The sequence below is a fragment of the Quercus suber genome, unplaced genomic scaffold (genome assembly GCF_002906115.3).
Source record: "Quercus suber isolate HL8 unplaced genomic scaffold, Cork oak 2.0 scaffold_66, whole genome shotgun sequence".
In the NCBI taxonomy this organism is placed as follows: domain Eukaryota; kingdom Viridiplantae; phylum Streptophyta; class Magnoliopsida; order Fagales; family Fagaceae; genus Quercus; species Quercus suber.
The window spans coordinates 411,748-435,324 of NW_027069531.1; the positions used below are offsets into that span (position 1 = coordinate 411,748).

A 23,577-nucleotide genomic window follows, 5' to 3' on the forward strand; every position below is an offset into this window, starting at 1 on the left:
AAATAGGAGGGGGGATTTCGTATTTCTTACCAACAAGTTCGGTTGTTGCATTTTAATATTAATTAATAAAAAAATTTATTAAAAAATCTAAACCTTATATACCTTTTTTTTTTTAAGAGTGAATGCAATACAAAGATTTATCAAAGAGATCCTTCATATTAATATTACCTTAATTTGTGTTGCACACACTAGATTACACACTCCAATCAAAATCATATTAAAAAAATAATTTTATAATTATAACAGTTGTGTGTTCTCTACACATAGTGTGTAATTATCTCCGCTAATTAATATCACACTCTAATTATGAAAGTTTGATAGGATGATCATGCAGTACAATTGTAATTTAGTAGTTTGAAGTTGAAGCCATATCCATATGTACACATTCAACTTTATATACAGTACAGCTTGGTTCTCAAAAAAAAAAAAAAAAACCTTTGTTTGTAGTACAGGTTGTATAACATGAAAATGAAATATGAAGGTGGGTCCCATAATATGGTGTCTAGGTCACACATGTACCGAATATACTACTTTGGATTAGTCTTTATATAATAATTAAAAAAAAAAATGTGAATTGAGATTAGGAATCTTTGGACGACAAGGCCGGATTCAAGGGATCAGAGTATCTCTCTGGTCCTCACCTAGAAAGATAAGTTAAAGAAATAAGAGAATATACTAGCACATTTACATGATTGCTTAAATGCACATTTTAATTTTTAGAATATACCTTATGCCTAGAATATTCGGAGTTGGACCTTGGAAGTGGTACATTTTAAGAATTCATTGGTGTTGTTTTCTTCTTATCTTAGCAGATATGGGAAATATGTGAGGAATTTACAAATGGTTCCAACTACAGCCTTTTGTCCCATGTGTTTTGTGCTTTTTCGGGGTAAGACTGTTTTGAGTTGACATAAAACTGATTTTTTTTTTTTTATTATTATTAATATTTAAAAGGCCAGGTTGTACTAAGATTCTCAAAGCCGCCACGTTTAAACAAATAGTGTGTATATCAGGGACCGCCATGCAAGCATCTCTTGTTTTGATCAAAAGGTGCCATTTTTATAAAGAAATCAAAGTTGGACAGTTGTGTAATGAAGTTAACATGAATCTTTCAGAAAGAATAAATAGACTTTGCTCAAGATGATAAACATATATATATATATGTGTGTGTGTATTGATTTCTATGTTATGTTTAGCACGCTTTGTACTTTTCTAATTGTCCATGAAATTCAACCGTAACCATGCATGTCATGCCTTCTTTGTAATATCACATAGAAATAGACTCTTGAAAAAAAAAATTGCCATATATATCAATTAAATGTGGATTCAGTGGCAAGGGGTGGCCATTTGCGTTAATAAGGAATATTTGTGACGTGTTTTAACTTGGCCTATTAAATAATTGTTTCAAAACTTTTTTAACCCTAATTCATTTTTGTTTTTAAGCAGGTTGACATGGCATAATCTACTTAACTTGTTTGATATATAAGTTGTGTTGGGTTAATAACATGACTCATTTCAACTCGTTTTATAAACATGTATTTGTTTCTAAGATAAATAAATAAATAAACATGTATTGGGTTAACAAGAAGACATCCTGTCATTTTAACCCAACTATAACTAAATAAATGATCTAATGAATAATTTATTAATAAATAACCATTAAAATTCTTTTAATTACTCAGTCCTATATATAAAATTCAATTTATATTTGATAAAAGTGAGATTTATTTATATGAATGGGTCGATTACAAGTTAACTAGATTAACATTAGATTGACCCACTAATTAATTGTTTCAAAACCAATCGACCTGTTTTGACACATGTAATGTAACCATATACACTAAACACAAACCTACAAAAAGTCATATTATGTTCATGAGTCATGTCAAATATTACAACCCTTACTCATTACCGCTAAATAAAATTTTGGATATCATGAAGTAGGTTACTTATTTATGTGGGAGACCGTTGTCAAAAAGAATTAAAGTAATAACTACTATTTCATTATTAAGGGTGATCATAGTTTGGTCGAGTTCGGGTTTAGTGTCAACTAGTTGGCCCGCTTAATCTCGTTGGATTTAAAGAATTTCAAGCAGCTTTTTATCATGGAGATGTGGTTTGTCATTTGATTTGGTAAGCTTTAAATCAAACGTTGAATGGTGAATCCTACATGAAGAGAAACAACAGCACATGAAGATCTCAACTCGATCTATATTCAACTAGCTAGATCGAGGTTGGGTTTGTCAGATATTAATATGGGAAACACGACTCGATCTCAACTCGATCTATAATCAAGATTTGCTGGTATCAACCGAACCTAGCTAGCTAGCTACTTGTGAATCCGATTGGCTTTAATATGTCAGATGCCTTCCATAGGCAAAAAACAAAAGATATACGACGAGGTGATTAAGAATTTAAGATTGGCTAAACAGGTGCATTGTAAAAGGTGTTATCTAAACTTAATTACCAACGTCCTTATTAATTGGCCCTTTAACTAGAAATAGAATGAAGAAATTTCAAAATATAAGAAGACCTTAACTTCCTAGCTAGCTAGCAAGGTAAGATTTTTGATTTGACAAATAAGCATAATATGCATGTGTGTCCGCATGCATGCCTTCGTGCTCCCCCCTTTTTGGCATGAAAGTTGCAAAGTAGGTTTTGGTAGAGAGAAAGTGGATTCTATTTCTATACGACCAGACCAAATCTTTTATGGAATATTGGCATCTATTTCCTTTTATAGAGAAGTTTTTTTTTTTTTTTTGGTTAAAAAATAACAAATTAAGAAAAAATTGCACCACGCACACCTTTGGTATAGTAATCATTCCATAAGTATAAGTGTTTGTGAAGTATAGGAGATAATAACCGAGGTTCAAGTCTCTAAGAAGGAAAAAAAAAATTGCAATTTCTCATTTTTCTGAATAGAAGGTCTTTTCACATGTCAAAATTATTTTATTTGTAAAAAACAAGGAGTTTTACATTTTTGAGAATAAAGCTTCCTTTTTCTTCTGATGCAATATTTTACAGTAAAAGTTAACTAATACCCTAAAACACTTTTTAGTGAACCATTTTAAGAAAGTTTTTATGAAAAAAATGAAAAAAAAGAAAATAATTAATATTTTAATAGGTTTTTCTATTTCCCTTGAAAGTGAAATCAAAACTTTTTCGAAATAGTTTATTAACAATTTTAGAGCAACCAATCATTAACATGACAAAAGGTGGATTCCACAAAATACACAACACTAGCAACAAATTGACAACCCTGTTTACCAACAAAATACACAACACTAGCAACAAATTGACAACCCTGTTTACCAAACCTTGCCATAGAAGTCTCTAGCGAATCATTGGACAATAAGTTCAAATAGAGGAATCACATAATCCTGAATTAGGTGATTAGAATATTCTCAAGATATTAAGGATATTCTTTCATTTCAATAATATTCACTGTTCAATTAACATTCATAAACTATTTTTAGGAGGTTATTGGTTTTGGGTCCATATTTTGTTTTTGATTTTGATATTGGGACTACCAACAACTAATAAGGTGGGGATTAACCATCATAATAATAATAATAATTAAGGTGGGGATTAGCTGACATAAATAGTAAATCTAGAATTTTGTGCAATATGATTTGTAGCTTAATTATTTGTCCAGGGATGGTTGCATCCATTCTGACTCCACGCTTCTATTAGTAATCTAAGCTTTTAGGTACCTATAATTCAAACTTTGAGACAAATTCTTACCCAAAAAATTTATTAAAAAAAAAAAAAAAAAGATGAAGTAAATCTTTTGTATTGACAAAACAAAATTGATATTTGACATCATTTGAATAGGTAGGTACTCAGTTATTATTGAATTAACAACGTGCACCAGGATATTAACTCTAAGAAATGAAGGTCTGCTTGAAATGCCTGTTTCCCACAATGGTCACAATTCAAAAAAGGTAAACAAAAAATTTATTTTCAAATTTGAGAATATAAATTTATTTTTGTTTCTCGATCAAGAAACAGTATCAGTGTAGTAATCAGATGAACTACAAGGACAATATATATATATATATATATACTATTAATTTTCAATACTGACTGTCACTATCCCAATGTACTCCAGATTTTACAGTGTGTCCGCAAACAACAGGGAAAATAACAGAAGAAGTCAGAATGATGTTGATATCTTATAAAACTATCTATTAAGAAAGGTTTTGATTACAAAATTTTTTACATGCTATGAAAATTAAAACACAGGAGAAGTGGTGGTAGTGTGGGTGGAGGACGATGTGGCTGGAGAATTAGAACAACCTCTGTTTCCACTATGGCTAAACCTTTCATCAGATAGTGAGGAGGGATCCTTTTGTAATCTTTGGATTTGAGATGAGGATGCCGGTTGGACTGCAGCCATTGGAGCATAAACCTCCCCTGATGTTGTTGTTGCAGTCACTGCCCCCGAATACTCGGGTGGTTGCACCCATATACCTCCCACAACTACAAATTGAGGTGCCTGCAGATTGCCATTATTGTGGATTGTTGTTGGACTTGGTCTTCTTGTGTGCAACCGATATTTCTGAAAATATATACATAAAAAAGATGATCAAGATTAATTAGGCCATGCTTCCAATGCATTATATTACAAAAAATATTTCAGAAAAAGCAATCACATGTCAAAATCCTTGTAGCTCAATTACAGATATATCTCGGATTCAAATCCCTACTCCCTCCCTGTTGTAATTATTGAATTTTCAAAACGAAAAAAAAAAAAACCAACAATCGTACTGATCTTTTCTTCTCTTTTTTTTAATACCCACATTGATCATGTTTAGAGCACACAAAGATTAATATAAATTGTACCACCATAATTGTCTCAACATAAAAGAAATCCAAATAAGGTTTTATATGGAACTATTATAATTTTATCTTAAATTATACCTAAGCCAAATTTATCTTCTATTATATTTCCTGGATCTCCTATTAATAACATTACTTTACATTAACTTTTCCTAAAAGGCAAAACAAAATTAATACTCCTTTAGGATCTCAATTATGCACTCGTCCAATTGCAGTGTCTTTCTCAAAAAAACTAATTTCCATAACAGAAATTCATCAAAATTCGCCAATGCCAAAACAAGTTAATCAAACACATCATAATCAATAAACTATAATAAGTAAATAATAATCAGAAACACACAAACCTGTAAATGGCTTTTGACTTCATCGTTTGTAAGCCCATCAACCTTCATAATCTCCCTAATTTGCTTAGGTGTCGCAGCTGAAATTTTAAAACAATCACAACCCCACATCAATTTTAAACCCATATACAATTCAATTCAATTCCACGCAACCCAAATTAAACTCCAAAAAAAAAAAAAAAAAAAAAACGCACACATACCATGTGAACCACCAAGTTGGTGAAGGGCATTCACAAACCGCTTGTGCAACTCAGGGGACCAATTCCTTCTCTGCTTTCTCTGACTCTGTCCATCTTTCTCATCTCTTCTTTCACTCCCTCCTCCTCCGGAGGCTGTCTCCGCCGATGAACTTGTCGTAGCCACCGCCACAGCCGGTGCTGCCACCGGTGCCTGAGCAGGCAATTTTCCGACCACAGACACATTACTCTTCACAACACTTTTCTCTCTATGAAAAGGCTGGAAAGCACCACCATTTCTCTTCACCTCCATCACTGTTGTCTTTCTAGGCACATCCTATAATACCCACATTCAAAAACCAAAAATTAAACTCAATTTCCCATTCTTTTTCTTTCACTTGAAAATTTCTAACCAACCAAACAAGACACAAATTTTTATTATTTATTTACCTCTTTAAGTGGTGGATCTGATGATGGGTGCCATAACTGAACTGATCTAAGCCAATCCGATTTCTTCTTATCATTATTATTATCGTTGTTGTTGTTGGTTTTCTCTCTCTTATCCTCATGTGAGTGTTCTTCGTCATCATCATCAGACAAATCCGAAGACCGTTTCATCGGAATGAATTCCTCAAACGCCGGAACTACTTCATTCGACGTGGTTTGCTCCGAACTCTCAGATTGTCCATGCAAGTTATTCTCTGTTGTGGTCCCTGACATCTGTTGCCTACACGCATCAATAGCTGAAACCCAAATACCCAATTAATCAGAAATCCATATATAATTACCATTTATCAACAACAACAAAAAGCCCAGTTAGTACCTTGGTTAACAAGTTCAAGGCAAAGAGGAAGTTCACGCTGAAACACTTGGATCTTACGGCGCTCTTCCTCTAAAGCTTCAACGTACTCACGAAAGCCTAAACCACCATGCTGCATTTTCTCTGTGTAATAGTCCATCAAGGAGAGGGGTTTTGTTTGATTAAAATGCTAAGAAGAGAAGAGAAGGGGTTGAAATAGAAAGAAAGGAAGGAGATGGAATAATATAAGCAAGTTTGTAACAGTGTTTTGTTTTTGTGGAAGCATAGAATATAGATAGATCCGACCAAGGAGAAAACAGGCTCACAAAGACGAATCTGGGATCTTAATAGAATCAGATAAAGGAATAAACTTGTATACCAAGCTTTAAAATTAAAAAATAAATAATATAAAAGCAGCAGAGAGAGAGAGAGAGGAAAAAAAAATCAAGATCGATCGAAGGGTGTAGATAGAAAGAGAGAGAGCTGGGAAGATTTCAAAGGCGGGGCGTCGCATACAAAAACGAATCTTTGATGGGTCTTCCTTTCTTACGCTTCTTTGTAGTCTTGTAGTCTTGTAAGAGAGATAGATTGAATGAATATTCGAGGCTGTGATTCGCTTTTCGTCGCAGGGCTGGCAATGACGTCACCTTGCCACCCATACACACCTTCTTTTTTTTCTTCTTTTTTTCAATTATTGTCTATCAGATAAGATCAATGACTCTCTCCCTCTGTCTCTCTCTATTCTTCTTTACTGTTCTTTTATGTTTCTTTTGTTAAATTGGGAAAAAAAACAATTTAATTAGATAAATATAAAAATTATCCTTAATATTTGGACTAATATAACATACTATCAATACTATTTAAAATTTTCAATTTTTTGCTATGTAAAAAAAAAAAAAAAAAATTCAACTGTTACCCCAAGTGCATTAGTTTTAAAAATATATTTTAAAAAAAATTATGAAAAAAAAAAGTGATTTTTTTATATTAACAATGAAAGTAGTATAAAAATTTTCATAAAATAATCTATTAACAAATACCTTAAAAAAAATACACCCATTAATGAGGAAAAAAAAATCAATTTACTTTCCAAGTTCAAAGTATATTTTGGGATTTGTAAGGATATTAACTTGATATTTGAGAGTTTTGATAATATATCATTTTTTTTTTTTAGAAATTTCAATTTACCACTATATATATCAAATAAATAAATAAAATTTACTTTTCCAAAAGTACAAAGCATAGTTAGGATTTTTAAGGATATTAAGATGATATGTGAAAGTTTTTGTTAATATATCTTTTTTTTTAGCGTGTATCTTTACAATGTAATTGTGTTGTTCTAGTTCTTATTAGTGCCTCAAAATAGAATGGTCATTGTTTAGTTAGAAAAATATCTCTCTTTCTTTTTCTCATTGTACATCGTGAATTTGAATAAATAAAGTCTGTGGGGCCCGTGGGCCTGATAGCCTCAGCCCATCGTGTAAGTGGGCCCAAGGCCCACGCCGAGGAAGGATGACCATCCGAGGCTAAATTAGGGAAAGACTCTTTTTTGGATCCACGCCGAGGACCTCTTCGTCCTCAGCATAATAAGGATAATTTTGGGAAGGGACAAGCCCAGAGCAAGCTGTCACCTTCACACTTAATGCATTCACCTAACCCCCCTGGCCGCATTAATGGGGATATAACCCCTTAGCAGGGTGACATTGATCAGAGTGAACCACTTGAGTGCTGATAAGGCCTCTGATGGGACGAACGATCAGAAGAAAGGCGAATGAATGATCAACAGATGGAAGAACGAGATAGGACGATGAAGACTATATAAGAGGAGCGAGTAAAGTAAGAAGGGGGGGGGGAGAAAAAGAAAGAAGAAAAAGGGCTCCTCAGCCATGGGCCGAGGAGCATCCCCCAATTGTAAATAGTTCTAAGTATTTTCTAATAAAAGAAGAGAGTTCATGCTCCCGGAACGTCGGCCAGCGCCTAAACCTTCGATCCACTCTCTAAAAATTTATTGTTTGGGCTTGTTGGGCTGAAAACCCATTCATACTCTGGGTCCAATCCAAATTGAGTCCCTACAATTGGCGCCGTCTGTGGGGAGGATTAGTGCGCTGGCCGGCGCACCAGGCGATTGTTCTAAGTGGTCGTTTTACAGTAGGTTGGCGACGTAAAAAAAAAAATCGCAAGAAAATGGAAGATTTGACAGCGAAAAGAGAAATCTTGATATTATTTCATAAATATAAAAAGTACAAAATACAATCAGAGGCTCAGGCAGGCGTGCTTTACAAACAAATTTACAAGCTAATCCTACAATCAGAGGCCCAGGTGGACCCGTCCTAGAACTAGCTAGAGGGAAGTGTCAACCCGTTCCCTTATTGGCACCAAGAGAATGGGAGAACTTGACAATAAGAGGGCGGAAGGGGGCCGAGACTGGCTCGCTTCAAAGCCACCAACAACTCCTTTCTCGGAGCGGCGGAGCTTGAACAAAACGAGGAGCAGATGCAGGGGCTCCGGGACGCCCTCTCCCGTGACGTTCCCTTGATTTTCTCCAACCCTCGCGAGCGTTGGCCGTTGGAGACGGCAACACTCGAGCACCGCCCATGACATGAATTCGCACGTCTCCTTCGTCAGGGGTGCGCTCCGAAGAGAGACATTAGGTACTTCAACGACATCCCTTCGGGCCACCTTGTGTGGCGCCATCGGGGTTACGCCTAGATTCTGCGGCATCGGAAGCCCAGTGGGGGCTGCGGCCATAACGGCTCTTGGCACGGATGTCCTCACACCCGCCCAAAGCCGCCCCATATTTGCCAACTCCAGTCACAACTTCGACGGGGTTATTAAAGAGGCTTGGGGAGCTGAAAGGGTGTGTTCTTTCTGTTTGTGTTGGGAGGTTCATGGAGTATGGAGAAACCATCCCCCCGGAAAGCCTTATATAGAGGATGAGGGTTGGTGAGAATTAATTCACACAGAATTCGAAAAGAGAGTTATCAGCAGGGCTAATAATGAAGCTACCAAATTTCAAGGGGGCCGTAAACCGTTAGACTCGTGTTAATTCACGAGGACATTAATGAAGGCGTGTCTCGCGCACCGAAGCGTCAAGTGCAGAACACGAACGGCCAAAGGACGCTTCATAAATGAAAAAGAGGGGGGCTCGAGCTGGAGGCGAGATCAACGCCACGTGTAAAGATCATAATCCGACAAAAGGAGGAATCGTCTCCAGTAAAGCGGTTTGAGGACAAACCCCTACTTACAGAAAAATAGAAGTGGTAGACAGAACCAAGGCATTGCATGGTCCTCAGACCCAAGCCTATGGGAAAACTAATCACACCCTTATACCTGGGTACTAGACAGAACCAAGGTATTGCATGGTCCTCGAACTCAAACCTATGGGGAAACTAGTTACTTACAGAAAAATAGAAGTGGTAGACAGAACCAAGGCATTGCATGGTCCTCGGACCCAAACCTATGGGAAAACTAATCACACCCTTATACCTGGGTACTAGACAGAACCAAGGTATTACATGGTCCTCGGACTCAAACCTATGGTGAAACTAGTTACTTACAGAAAAATAGAAATGGTAGACAGAACCAAGGCATTGCATGGTCCTCGGACCCAAGCCTATGGGAAAACTAATCACACCCTTATACCTGGGTACTAGACAGAACCAAGGTATTGCATGGTCCTCGGACTCAAACCAAAAAAAAAAAAACACCACAGGTAGCAGCCGTAGCCACATCAGTTCAGTTCATCAGCAAAAACACAAACAAGCACACAAACAAGCACAGTTCAGTTCAGATTCTCAGCAAAAACACAAACAAACATTTTATATTTATTAAGTTTTGAAGGCTTAAATACCTGTGAGCGGTGGCGACAAGTGGGTCTTGAGCAACCGATGACGACGGCAATCGTCACAGACTCACAGCGACACGGCGTCTCGGGCGACTCACAGCGACATGACGTCACAGATCAAGATGGGTCTCGGGCCTCTCGGCGTCTCGCTCTCGCAATCGTCACAGACTCACAGGCCACAGCGACACGGTGTGGCGTCAGCGGCGGCGGCGGCGTCACGGGATCGGGGTGGGTCTCTCACTCTCTCTCTCGCCTCTGGCTCTCACTTTCCTTTCCTTTCTTTTTGTTCTATTTTTTCCTTCGTTTTTTTGCTTCTCTAGCTCTCCGTTTGGGTTGGTTTTGGTCCTCTTACTGAGTTTGTTTTGCTTTATTTATTTATTTATTTTTTTTTTTCATGGGCCATGGGCTGGCCGGAATCTGATGGGCTCTCAAGTTCCATTTCCTTCCTTTTCGTTTTTGTTCTTTTTTTTTCTTTCGTTTTTTTGCTTCTCTGTTTGGGTTGGTTTAGGACGGCTGAGTCTGTTTGTTTGTTTGTTTTTTTTTTTTTTTTTTTTACATGGGTCATGGGCTGGCCGGAATGTAGGGGTTCATAATTTTGGGAGGGGGGCCCCAGCTAAAATTGAGGGGGGCCCAAACTCTTTCTTTTTTTTTAAGAAAATTTTAGCTAGTAAAATTTTTTTTTTTTAGGCCCAGGGGGGGCCCGGGCCCCTTTGCCCCCTTCTGGGTCCGTCCCTGCTTGCATTGCTTACGTAGTGTAGCTCAATTCTTGCTATGTAATGGAGAGTTTGACAAAGCATTGGAGTACTCTTTCCCTTAATAACCGTGAAGGGGGTAGGGTACATCTGAATAAGGAGAAAAGCAATTCAGATTTTGTCATTGCTGTGAAGTTTTTGACAAAGTGTGCCTTAAACACTAAAGCAATTGTGAAGACCTTTAGTTCAATATGGAAGTCAATCAATGGTTTTAAAGTTCATAATGTGGGGATCACATTATTTTCTTTATTTTTGATAATGAGCAAGAAGTGGAAAAGATCCTTGATGGCGAGCCATGGAGTTTCAATAAGCATCTTGTTATGCTACAACGATATGATAAGAGCACATTGTGGGTGCAACACTCAATAATGGGTGCACCTCTTGGGAAGTACACCTCAGTCGAGTGGACCAAGGCGGAGAAAAGGAGTCACCACCTAATTTTATGGTCTAGGAACCATGAAGATACACCATTATGTAGAAGGACTGATCTTACTACCAAAGTATGGGTTTGAAGTTTAGGTACAATTTTGGAAAGGTGTTAGGCACCCAAAACTGCCTAACCTATGGGTCGACTTCCACTCATTGTGTCTTACGTATTAATCTCATTAAAGGCACATCAATATTGCATTCTATACTCTCACACACACTAGCATACATCTAAGCAAACAACATGGCATTTCATCCCAAACCCTAACAAACATCTATCATGCTTCTCATACCATCACAAATCCTAGCATACATCTATCATGGTAATCATCTCATCCAAGGCAGCAAACAAATCAAGGCAAAAACGTGGGCATGGCAACAAGGTATCAATCATCAAATATATCCTAAACATCTAGACATGAAATCAAGCATCAAATAAACATACTCATCATCAAAATGCAAGTTCATGTGAATGCATGACTTACCTCACTGCATCACAGCACCCATGGCAATAATGCATGATCATGTTATATGCATGTTCATGGTAAAACAAAGAAAACATAAGAGAAAACCCTAATCTAGCATTTTAAAGGCAAACAAGTATTTAAACAGAGGAACAGAGACTTAAAACATTACAAAAAGGTTAAAACAAAGGGCATATTATGTAGAAATAAAGAAACAAAAGCAGAAAATTCAAATTAGCATTTCAGGGCACAAGTATGCGTGCTCATACATAGGCCACGTACGTAGGCTAGTTGTATGCGTACGTAGGCCAGTTGTATAAGTACGCATATTTTGAGCCTGCGTACGCATGTAGGAAGCAGGCACACGTAGACACATTCTGAAGAACCGTAACCCAGAAAACAAGAACACAGAATAGAGCAGAACTTTAAAACTACAAATCTAACAACCTAACATTCTTTAGAAAAGAAAACAGCATAAATCTAAACTAAACAAACATATTAACATATGAACAAAGCAAGAAAATAGATTAAAACATCATCAAAAAGAAGAAATGAAAAGAAAAAGTTTAGAACTCGATACCTCAAACAAGAAGCTTTTCAAGCTTGATTTTGACCGTTCCCCTTAGTCTATCTATTCACAATCAAATACAAAAGTGATTAGTAATCTTAAACTCGAAAGATCAAGACCAAAAAATGTCTCAATTAAAAGAAAGTTGACTTGAGGATATTTTGTGAAAAACTCCCTCTTTGATATACTATTTCTAGTTAATATTAGGTTTTCCCTTAGGATTTTCTATTTGCATTTTTGAAATATACCATATAAGGCTTTATATAGTTGAAAAATGAGGGTTTGAAACAGCTCCCAAACGATATGGGATTCATTCCAAATCTCAATCTTTAATGCAGAAAACTTGTCTTTCATAGGTTTCTGGAACCCTAGCTACATGCGTATGTCCGTGCCTGTGTACACATGCATCAAACTTGCGTACGTAAGTCCTTGCCTGCAAACACAGGGCGAGGGTTTCCTTGGCCTTTATTTTCCTAAAAATAGATTTATTTGCTCATAAAAAATTATATTTTCCATTTTAACATTTCTCAAGTCAATTTAGAATCTAATTGGGCCTTTAACCAACTTTGGGCCTTAGAATTCAGTATCATTGAGGAACGGGGGCCCAAGTTGTAAAGGGTACAAAATGTGGTGTCTACACACGCCAGTTCATGACTTAATTTTTTATTATGTTTATTTATGGGCTCAAGTGGATATCCCTTATTTTTGAATGGATTGGTTCAATGTTGTGCATGCCCTTATCTTAGTTAATGGGCTAATTGCTATGTTAGGCTCACAATTTACTTATTGTGGTGGATGTATGGATATCCTACAATAAGAAGCTCCCAAAGGCGAAAGTCTATACCTGAAATTCAATTGCCTACCTTCTTCCCAAGCTGGTTTGCTCTCAGTTTTTCTCTCTTCCTCCCTAACTCTCTTGTTCCTTAGTGTCTAACCCCTACTTCCTCTTCTCTTTCCCTATTTATAGGGTCCCTTAGTGGGTTAATTATGATTGCACCTCATGATTTTTCGTGTTGGTAGGTCACTTTAGGATTATTCCTGATGGAGGGATACCCCACTTTGGAAACAGGTATGTCAACCTTGGAACTTGTGATAAACGCCAAACAGTGCTCGGTGACGACCTTCTCCAAGGCATTACCGAGGTGCCTTGGAACGAACTCTGAGCATCATCGTGCCCCGAGGTCCGTGTAGTCCATGGTACCCTGGGCCGAGCAACACAAAATAGGCCCAACAAATAACTCCTCTCCAATCTTTAGCCCATGGGCCATCTTGCAATGGGCCGATGATTGCACAAGTGTCATACTCAATATTAGTTAATGGGGAGCCAAAATCGAACATTAAACCATCTCGTGGGATCAGGCAAGGGGATCCTCTTTCTTTGAATCTTTTTTTCTTTGTTCTGAAGGCCTCAACAGGATGTTTCAGAAGGTAGCAGGAGACAATAAAATCAGAGGCTTCTCTCTTTGTAAGAATCGTCCTCGCATTTCTCATTTATTTTTTGCTGATGATAGCTTATTATTTTGTCATGCAAACTTGGATGAACTGAATACTATTCAAGGATTGTTATCATTGTACGAAAAAGCTTCAGGGAAATAATTAAAATAGAGAAAAACTACCATATTTTTTAGTATGTCTTAGATGGTCGAAAGGAGAAAATACAAAATCTATTGGGGTTTCGAAAATAAAAGAATATGAAAAATACTTGGGTTTACCAGCAATAGTGGGGAGAAATAAGAAAGCAAGCCTAATCTACATTAAGGAGCGATTTTGGAATAAATTGCAGGGTTGAAAGGAAAAGTTATTATCCCAAGTAGGTAGAGAAATTTTACTAAAAGTTGTGGTGTAAGCTATCCCAACTTTTGTGATGAGTTGTTTCAAACTCCCCATTGGTCTTTGTCATGAGATAGAGATGTTAATTCGGAAGTTTTGGAGGGGACAACAGGGTGAGCAAAGGAAAATTCATTGGAAGAGCTAGGAATTATTGTATCAACCAAAAAATGTTGGAGGAATGGACTTCAAGGATTTGGAAAATTTTAATTAGGCAATGCTTGCAAAATAAGTGTAGAGACTTGTTCATGACAAATCCTCTCTGTTTTACTGAGTCTTCAAGGTGAAATTCTTTCCTACTAGTTCGATCTTTGAGGCCAAGGTCTCAACAGGATCTTATGCATGGCAAAGTATTCTTAAAGCAAGATCAATGATAGCCTATGGTATGATGTGGAGAATTGGGGATGGAAGATCAGTCCATATCTATGATGAAAATTGGATTCCGAGGGAAATCCCTAACAGGATTATATCCCCTAGGAACAATTTTCTAGCTAACAAATCTGTTTCTTTCTTGTTTGATCTTAATACAGGTGGCTAGCACAATTCCAAAATTGATGAGTTTTTCTCACCTTTTGAAGCTCAGAAGATTAAAGCTATACCACTTTGCCGAACAAGCCAAGATGACTGCCTGATTTGGCCAAGAACAAAGGAATGGACATACTCAATAAAAATAGGATATCAGCTACTTTGTGAAAAGGATAACAGAGACAAAGCTTCGGCCTTAGATGTTACTGACTCAAGAAATTTCTGGACTCAGGTGTGGAAACTTAGAATCCCAAACAAGATTAAAAAATCATTTATGGCGTGCTTGTTTTGAGGCGTTGCCAACCTTGGTGAATCAGCAACATAGGGAAATTCTGGATGTTTCTATATGCTCGCAGTGTGATCAAGCTCAAGAAGATTCCCTGCATGCTCTTTGGGGGTGTGAGAAAGTCCATGAAATCTGGAACCCGATGTTTGATGGAGTTCGTCGAGATTATCTTGGCACCAGCACCTTTACGGATCTGGTCAGTCTGATAGGAAGGCAACCCAAAAATCTGGAGTTGTTTGCAGCAGTGGCCTGGTACATTTGGACTCGGAGAAACAAACTCAAAAACAATGAAAAATTTATGTAGCCCCAAACCATCATCGGCACAGCAAGCATTCTGTTCTCTGATTTTCAGAACCGAAATCTAGCTTCTCCCACAAACCATCGGTCTAGACAGACTAAGTGGAAGCCCCCGGATCGTGGTGAGTATAAAACAAATTACGATGGGGCAGTGTTTGGAGATGTAAGTGAGGCCGGGTTAGGAGTTCTAATCCGGAACGATAAAGGTGGGTTCATGGTTACTCTTGCCAAGAAAATACCTTTACCTCACTCAATGGTTTTATAACTTTATTGGAAGCTTTAGCGATGCGATGAGCAGTCCTTTTTGCAGCAGAGCTTGGTTTCAATCAGTCCGTGTTTGAAGGGGATTCAGAGATATTAGTGAAAGCTCTAAATAATGCGAGCTCTTCTCATGCTGCCATCGGGCACATCATTAAAGACATTTAGTCTACTTCAAGTTTTTTCCGACCTCATTCTTTTTCTCATTTTAGGAGGCAGCAATCCTATAGCTCATATTTTAGCTAGGAGGGCGAGAAACTCCTTTTTTTTAGACGTTTGGATGGAGTCTATTCCATCAGACTTAGTTCATTTGGTTATTTTTGACTTTCATGTGCCTTAAATATTTTTTCTTTTGGAGTTAATGTAGTTTGGATTCTAAAAACAAAAAGATATGTTACACGTGAATAATATTTTCACAATAAATTTTAAGTGGTCTTTTTTTTTTTCATATATATTTAGGGTATACAATTTTTTTTTTCTTTTTTTTGGGAGAAGATTTAGGGTATACATTATTAGTAAACCATTTTTAAAACCTTTTTATAGAAAAATGAAGAAGTGATTAACTTTTTTCACGGTCTTTTTAGTTTCTCATAAATAGTAATATACACTCTAAGAGCACAAATATACCCCTTAAAAGCATACATTAACTGGACCATTTTTTTAAAGGAAGTCATAAGTTGTTAGTAGTTCTAATCTATCTATCACTGAATTTTTTTTTTTTTTTTTCCGTTGAAATAGCTAGTAACAACTTGCCACTTAAGATTTGTTGTAAAATTGTTATGAATTAACACTTCTCTTCTTTTTTTCTTCTTCTTTTTTTTCTTTCTAAGTAACACTATGTGAACAACATTTTCATAACAAATATTAAGAGTAACACTATGTGAGCAACAAAAATTAAGAGTAACACTATGTGAACAACATTTTCATAACAAATATTAAGTAGTAGATGTTAGTAGTTCTAATACATCAAATCGACAGCTAGTAACATCCTGCAATCAATCTAGATTATTTGCGCGGCAATCTTCTTTTAAAGTTTATTTTCTTCCTACAGTACTCATCACACTTCCTTCTCTTCAAGACCGTATCTTTACGCAAATACATCCATGTTTAATTCGAATAATATTATCACTTGTAGGTTCCAATTAGCTTAACTAGTAAAGTCTCTGATGGTTGTATAAGAGATCTAAAGTTCAATCATCGCCTACATCATAAATTGATTAGCATTTTGGTCTAATGATAAAGAGATATCATCAAGAACAGACACCATAGGTTGAAACTCTCTTTAAAATTTTAAAAATAATAATAATAATAATATTATCACTTATACGATATCTGGATTATTTATTGTACATAATCTTATATTTGCTTTTTATATAGAACTTGTACAAATTCTAGGCAAAGAATAATCCAAACATATATATTAAACAATTACGTTTAAATTGTAGAAAATATGACCTCTCCTTCAAAGAATAGCCAATTAGAATTTAGATCAAGGTTTTCAGAACCGGACCGGACCGGACGGTTGGACCGAGAAAACCAGGAACTGAGATGAAAACCGATTTTTTAAGCATAAAGAATCAGATTTTTTGTTAATTCCATGAACCCCTAAAACCAGGATTGGACCGCACGAACCGGTGGCAAGAACCGTGCGGTCCAACCCCTTAGCATTTAAAAAAAAAAAACAAAAAACAACTTAACACAATTTTATTCTACTTAATTAAATTATACATCTCTTACAAGGAATTAAAAAAAATATAATTAAAATCCTTCAAAAATATTCAACTTTACTTCCAAAATTAATCATAAATTTTAATGTTTTCATGGTTATTATTTTATTTTATTAACTTTCTTATTTAATTATTAAATATATACTTGAAAATCATTAAATTTCCCTCACATATATAGATATATTGTCAATTTTGCTAGTTTTATAAATTTAATATCTATATTTAGGATTTAATTAATTATTAAATTAATTATGACGTCATCACGGTTCAACTCTGGTTCGATCACGGTTCGACCCCGGTTTGACCTTGGTTCGACCTCAAAAACCTTAAACCTCTCTCTTTTACGGTTCAATGAACGGTTCGGGTCTGAAAATCTTGATTTAGAATTTAGAGTTAAGCATCTGAAGGTTTTTAGTACTCATATATATATATATATATATAATAGTAGACTCATAATTTAATCTTCACTCAGCATGATGAAAAGAATGATAGTAAGATTACGAAAAGAGCTACTCCTAAAAAAGAAAAAGATTTAAGCATGATGAAAAGAATGATAGTAAGATTACGAAAAGAGCTACTCCTAAAAAAGAAAAAGGAAAAAAAAAATGAAGAGAGATTTACCAAAAAAGCATTGAACTTCAAGCTTAAAAGGCAATTGGTCAAAAAAAGAGAAAAAAGGATTCGCAAAAGAGAATTAAGAAGGTTGAAACTTTTTTTTTTCTTTTAATTTTAGAAACAAGAAAGTAGAAACTTAAAAGCCAATAGGTCCCACCACAAAAAAAAAAAAAAAAAAAAAAAAAAAAAAAAAAAAAAAAAAAAAAAAAAAAAAAAAAAAAAAAAAAAAAAAAAAAAAAAAAAAAAAAAAAAAAAAACAAAAAAAAAAAAAAAAAAAAAAAAAAAAAAAAAAAAAAAAAACAAAAAACAAAAAAAAAAAAAAAAAAAACTAAAAACTAAAAACAAAAAACAAAAACAAAAACAAAAAACAAAACAAAAAACAAAAAACAAAAAAAAAAACAAAAAACAAAAAACAACAGCAGCAGCAGCAACAGCAAAAAGGCATTACCATGTATGGATATACCCATTACGTTTTTGTTTCTTGTTTTTGTTTTTCCTAACAAAATGGTACATATGTGCTCAGTATCCAACTACGCAGCATCTTCTGCTCAACTCAACCATTGAATTCTCGCTCTCTTAAAAAAAAAAAAAGAAGAAGAAGAAGAACAGCTCAGTAAAGTAATTTGCTTTAGACAATCAAGTGAGGATAATGATAAATTCAGCATGGAGAGTAATTTAAGAAAACTGTTTTCCATTAGGGTAGCATTGATTAGAGACACCAACTTGTCCATTCACACGAGTAAAAAACAACTAAAATCATGCGTTGAAAATACGATTTTGTGCCATAATCGTTTTCATTAATAACTACCCAAAAAAAAAAAAAACTATAAAAAGAAAATAAATCCAAAAACGAAGTACGCACTAAAAAAAAAAAAAAACCCTACCTAAAAAATATATCCATTCTCCTTTCAATAACACACTAGGACTGACTTAAGCATCGAAGCATTGGTGGCCAACACTTGTGTGTGTCTTTTAGTTGACTTCATTTGTAAGAATCCACTCTTCGAGTCTTCTGTGAAACCCAACCAAGTCTTTAGTTAGCGCCATTTGTGGGAATCGAATATTTTTCAATGATAAAGTTTGTATAGCTCAAACACGTTCAGTGGACACTCACCAAAACACCACCACCAGGCCGGCAAAGAGCCAGAATGCTTTAGAACGATCCATCAAGAGTATCTACACTTGAACAATACGTGACACACTTGATTCAGTCCAGAGCGTGCAACAACTGGTGCATCAAAACCAAGACTTGACGCAGAGTCTTCTCCCTCCTTAGGGAATTCCTCCACACGACATTAATGAAGAAGAATATGACGAGCTTGAAAGGAATGATGAGCCACACGGAAGCCACCATCATGAAGTTAAGGCCTAGCCTCAAAAGTCATCGCCATCAGTCAGAAGAATCATAAATGTCTTCGTATTGGACAAGTTGTCTAGACTCTAGAGAGATGAAAGGCGTGATAGTTGAAGCCATGAAAAGGAAGATTTCTACAGCAGTAGATGACTTGGTGCATAACAAAGATTTGCCCTTTATCCCCAAAATTAAAAAATGCCTCAAGGTTGTTCCTAACGATATCATATGAAAAGAATTCGAAATTACTTTAAGGGTTCAACCAAAGTACAGTTCAACAAGCTGAAGCTTGGGAAAGTAGGTTCATTCGCCAAGTTGAGAAACTTATTTGTTATTCACTTCATTAGGATCGAAGACATTGGAGACAAGCCACTTACATTTACAATATGAAGAAAAGAATATGGGAGAACCTTTACAAGACCATGTGAGTAGGTTTAATAAAGATATGTTGTAAATGGATGAAGCAAATGAAAAGGTAACCGTCACCATGTTCATGAGAAGCTTATTACCTACAAAATTCTTATTTTCATGGTCAGAACACGTGAATGCAGATGAAGCAATGAATACTAGAAGGAATTAGGACGAAGGGATATCAATCGTTCATCCTAAAAACAAAAAAGAGATGGTGAATCACAGAATACATTCGGGGTACAGAACAAGCGTGTTTCAGATTGACTTGAGTAGGAGACTTGCAGACTAGGAATCCTGCGCAATAGATTCACTAATTACACACAACGAATACTCTCTTGAGTAGCTCCTCATTTGGTTTATGAGTCCAAGTTCTTTTCTTACAAGCAAAGTAAATTTTTGAAAGTCAGTTTAAGAACCCTAGGTTCAGTTTTGTAAGACACAATCCGAATTAATCATAAATTTCTCGTGAAATTCTTCTAATTAGCTGGTACTGACTCCTAGGTTTTCTATCTTTCTTTTCCTGTTTTTTATTTTTTTTTTCTATTACATTGTTTTGGTTTGTCCTGCATCAAAGATTAAGATCCTACCTGACTTCCAAAATATCAAACATCATACATGTCTGCATATCAGAGGATCACTAACATTCTATTCTTTTATTTGGATAGACTATAGTTCTTTAACAATAGACAAATTATGTGCATAGGAAATACAAAATACACAAATGAATTAATATGTACATCATCTAAATATACGGTAGTTTCATTTATTCAGTAAACATATATGGATGCACTAGGGAAGATATGAGGGTGACTGGACTTCTAGTGGTATACCAGGAGTAGGCTCTAATACCTGAACATCTGGCATTTCCTTTGACAATAGCTCCTGCATTAGAAAACAATTCAATTCTCAGTTACTTGTCACAATTGCAGGATAAATATATCTAAGTTTCTAACAGTGTTTAACAAAAAAATGAGAAATAAGCAAAGATGAGAGAAATTCTGCAATAATCAAATTTTGAGGCTTTTTTTGGTAAGTAATTTTTTGTGAAAATACCATACAGAAATGCTAGAATTTCGTGTCCCACTATCCCTCAAACATTCATCAATTGAAACAGAGCTAATTACTGCAATAATCAAATTTCAAGATTGATTTTAAAAAAACTATGGACTCAAAAGGCCATAACCAACTCCCCCGATCTACCTCAAACTGATCTCCGGTTGAAACAAGAGTTATAAAGTTACACCGTCTTCAAATGAAAGCAAAGAGAACTTAATTGGATTCATAAATCCACTTTGTATTCCCTTGAAACTCCCATTGGAAACCATATCTGAAAATGAGAGGTGAGACATGGCTCTATTATAATGTTAGACATGTTAGAATTATAAGGACTAAACAACATTAATTTATGTGTGTTTCCACTTTCTCACTCTCTCCTCTCTTTCTCAGAATCACAACATCAATTCCAATGTGATATCCGATCTATGTCTCACCTTTCCTAGCATAACTCATTTTATTTGACAAAGCAACAAGTTTACCACGTGGAAGTAGTCTTTGTCATCTCCTGAGGTAGTTGTAAAGTAAAATAGTAAAAAGTTCATAAATGCATAGAAATTGGGAAAAGACAAATTTGAGGCTTGAATAAATGGCATAAACCCTCAACTTTGACTAACTCAACATGGTTATCAAACATTTGGAAAATGTTGAGATAGAGGAGACTTGATACCTATTTGTTGTAAGTGTAGCCAACAAAAGTGGGTTTATGCAAAATAGAATAAACAATAGCACAAGGAAGACAAATTTACATGGTTTGGTATTAGGCTTACGTCCACAGATGGTGTCAAGGAGAAAGTTTCACTAGGAAAATAGAGAGATTACAAAGTGGCACAAATGCACTCTGACAAAACTCAAGCCCCAAAAGTCAGCTACCATTACGTGCCACACCAAGCAGAAAAAGAATAAACCAGTCTGACTAAGGGAGAACAATCCTATGGGATGCACATCACGTGCGCTGGTGAACCTCATTCTTAAATTCAACTATTCAAGCCACATTTTAACAGAAAGTATTTGGTACAACCACAAATTAGACTTAGAAAAAGGTTAAAAAGGTTTCCACTGCTATTATGTCTAGAGCAGCAGAAAATTTAATAAAAAAGAAGCAACAATATTGTTCAGAAGCATAAATTATTATACAAGTTAGAAAAATAGTCAAGCGAACAAATTCATAATTTCCTAACAGTTTAAGATTTTAGGACAATCAGTAATTTGCCATGGTATTATAGTAAGTGGTCCAAAGTTCGAACCCTATCTCCACTCTACCTCCCATTTAAAAAGTTCAAAAAATCCCACATGTTGTGGGCTCCACTTATCAAGGGGGATTATAGGCCCACAAATGAGAGGGGGTGTTAGAATAATGTTTAAGTTATTAAATTCACCATTTCCTAACAGCTTAAATCTTTAGGAGAATCGGTGCTCTATCAACACACTACCATAGCTTGCCTAAGAAAAAAAAAAAAAAATTAAGGAAGAAAGACAGACTACCTTTGTACTGTGCAAGACCTGGGCAAGATGTGGAAATGGTAGGGCTATGCTGGTCACATTCAACTTATAATATGAACTTACTTCTATGGCAAAAGAAAAACCACAACCAACCCCTCTCCCCCCCAAACAAAAAAAGAAGGGAAAAAAGGATGGAATGCGGTGTTATTTGATATGATATACTAGTGTAGTAAATAAATCATGAAGAAAAAAAACTTTACACATAGAGTGATCTAGTCTTTAAAATTGAGTGAAAGAATGGAGACCTTAAATGATTCTATTGTTCCCTCAGCTTGAATTATACTAGCAAGAAGCCCTTTGCTATCGAGGTCCCCATTTTTCATTGGCACAATGAACCTACAAAATGAGGGAAGGAAATCAATAAAAAAGTTAACTACTATAAAATTATGGTGTTTAGCTGCCCAAGAGTATGCAATGATTCTGTACTTGGCATGCAGAAGCCTTGCAAGTCGAACTGCATCTTCTTGTCCTGANAAAAAAAAAAAAAAAAACACCACAGGTAGCAGCCGTAGCCACATCAGTTCAGTTCATCAGCAAAAACACAAACAAGCACACAAACAAGCACAGTTCAGTTCAGATTCTCAGCAAAAACACAAACAAACATTTTATATTTATTAAGTTTTGAAGGCTTAAATACCTGTGAGCGGTGGCGACAAGTGGGTCTTGAGCAACCGATGACGACGGCAATCGTCACAGACTCACAGCGACACGGCGTCTCGGGCGACTCACAGCGACATGACGTCACAGATCAAGATGGGTCTCGGGCCTCTCGGCGTCTCGCTCTCGCAATCGTCACAGACTCACAGGCCACAGCGACACGGTGTGGCGTCAGCGGCGGCGGCGGCGTCACGGGATCGGGGTGGGTCTCTCACTCTCTCTCTCGCCTCTGGCTCTCACTTTCCTTTCCTTTCTTTTTTGTTCTATTTTTTCCTTCGTTTTTTTGCTTCTCTAGCTCTCCGTTTGGGTTGGTTTTGGTCCTCTTACTGAGTTTGTTTTGCTTTATTTATTTATTTATTTTTTTTTTTTCATGGGCCATGGGCTGGCCGGAATCTGATGGGCTCTCAAGTTCCATTTCCTTCCTTTTCGTTTTTGTTCTTTTTTTTTCTTTCGTTTTTTTGCTTCTCTGTTTGGGTTGGTTTAGGACGGCTGAGTCTGTTTGTTTGTTTGTTTTTTTTTTTTTTTTTTTTTTTACATGGGTCATGGGCTGGCCGGAATGTAGGGGTTCATAATTTTGGGAGGGGGGCCCCAGCTAAAATTGAGGGGGGGCCCAAACTCTTTTCTTTTTTTTTAAAGAAAATTTTAGCTAGTAAAATTTTTTTTTTTTTAGGCCCAGGGGGGGCCCGGGCCCCCTTTGCCCCCCTTCTGGGTCCGTCCCTGCTTGCATTGCTTACGTAGTGTAGCTCAATTCTTGCTATGTAATGGAGAGTTTGACAAAGCATTGGAGTACTCTTTCCCTTAATAACCGTGAAGGGGGTAGGGTACATCTGAATAAGGAGAAAAGCAATTCAGATTTTG

The 23,577-nt window shown here is 36.1% G+C and overlaps 1 protein-coding gene and 1 long non-coding RNA gene across 2 annotated transcripts; both read right to left on the reverse strand.

The window, feature by feature from the left end:
• Positions 1–4,153: 4,153 nt before the first annotated feature.
• LOC112016776 (transcription factor HHO3) lies at positions 4,154–6,759 on the reverse strand. The gene is made up of 5 exons (XM_065772894.1): positions 6,183–6,759; positions 5,810–6,102; positions 5,384–5,696; positions 5,187–5,263; positions 4,154–4,561 (listed from the first exon to the last, which is right to left on the reverse strand). Exons 1-5 carry the CDS (start codon positions 6,316–6,318, stop codon positions 4,235–4,237), a joined length of 1,146 nt encoding a protein of 381 aa, XP_065628966.1. The 5' UTR covers positions 6,319–6,759; the 3' UTR covers positions 4,154–4,234.
• A 13,381-nt stretch (positions 6,760–20,140) lies between these two features.
• Positions 20,141–22,548, reverse strand: LOC136067284 (uncharacterized). Its single transcript, XR_010628759.1, has 3 exons — positions 22,489–22,548; positions 22,308–22,398; positions 20,141–20,388 (listed from the first exon to the last, which is right to left on the reverse strand). It is a non-coding gene; the product is annotated as an uncharacterized LOC136067284 (long non-coding RNA).
• Between the last annotated feature and the right edge of the window lie 1,029 nt (positions 22,549–23,577).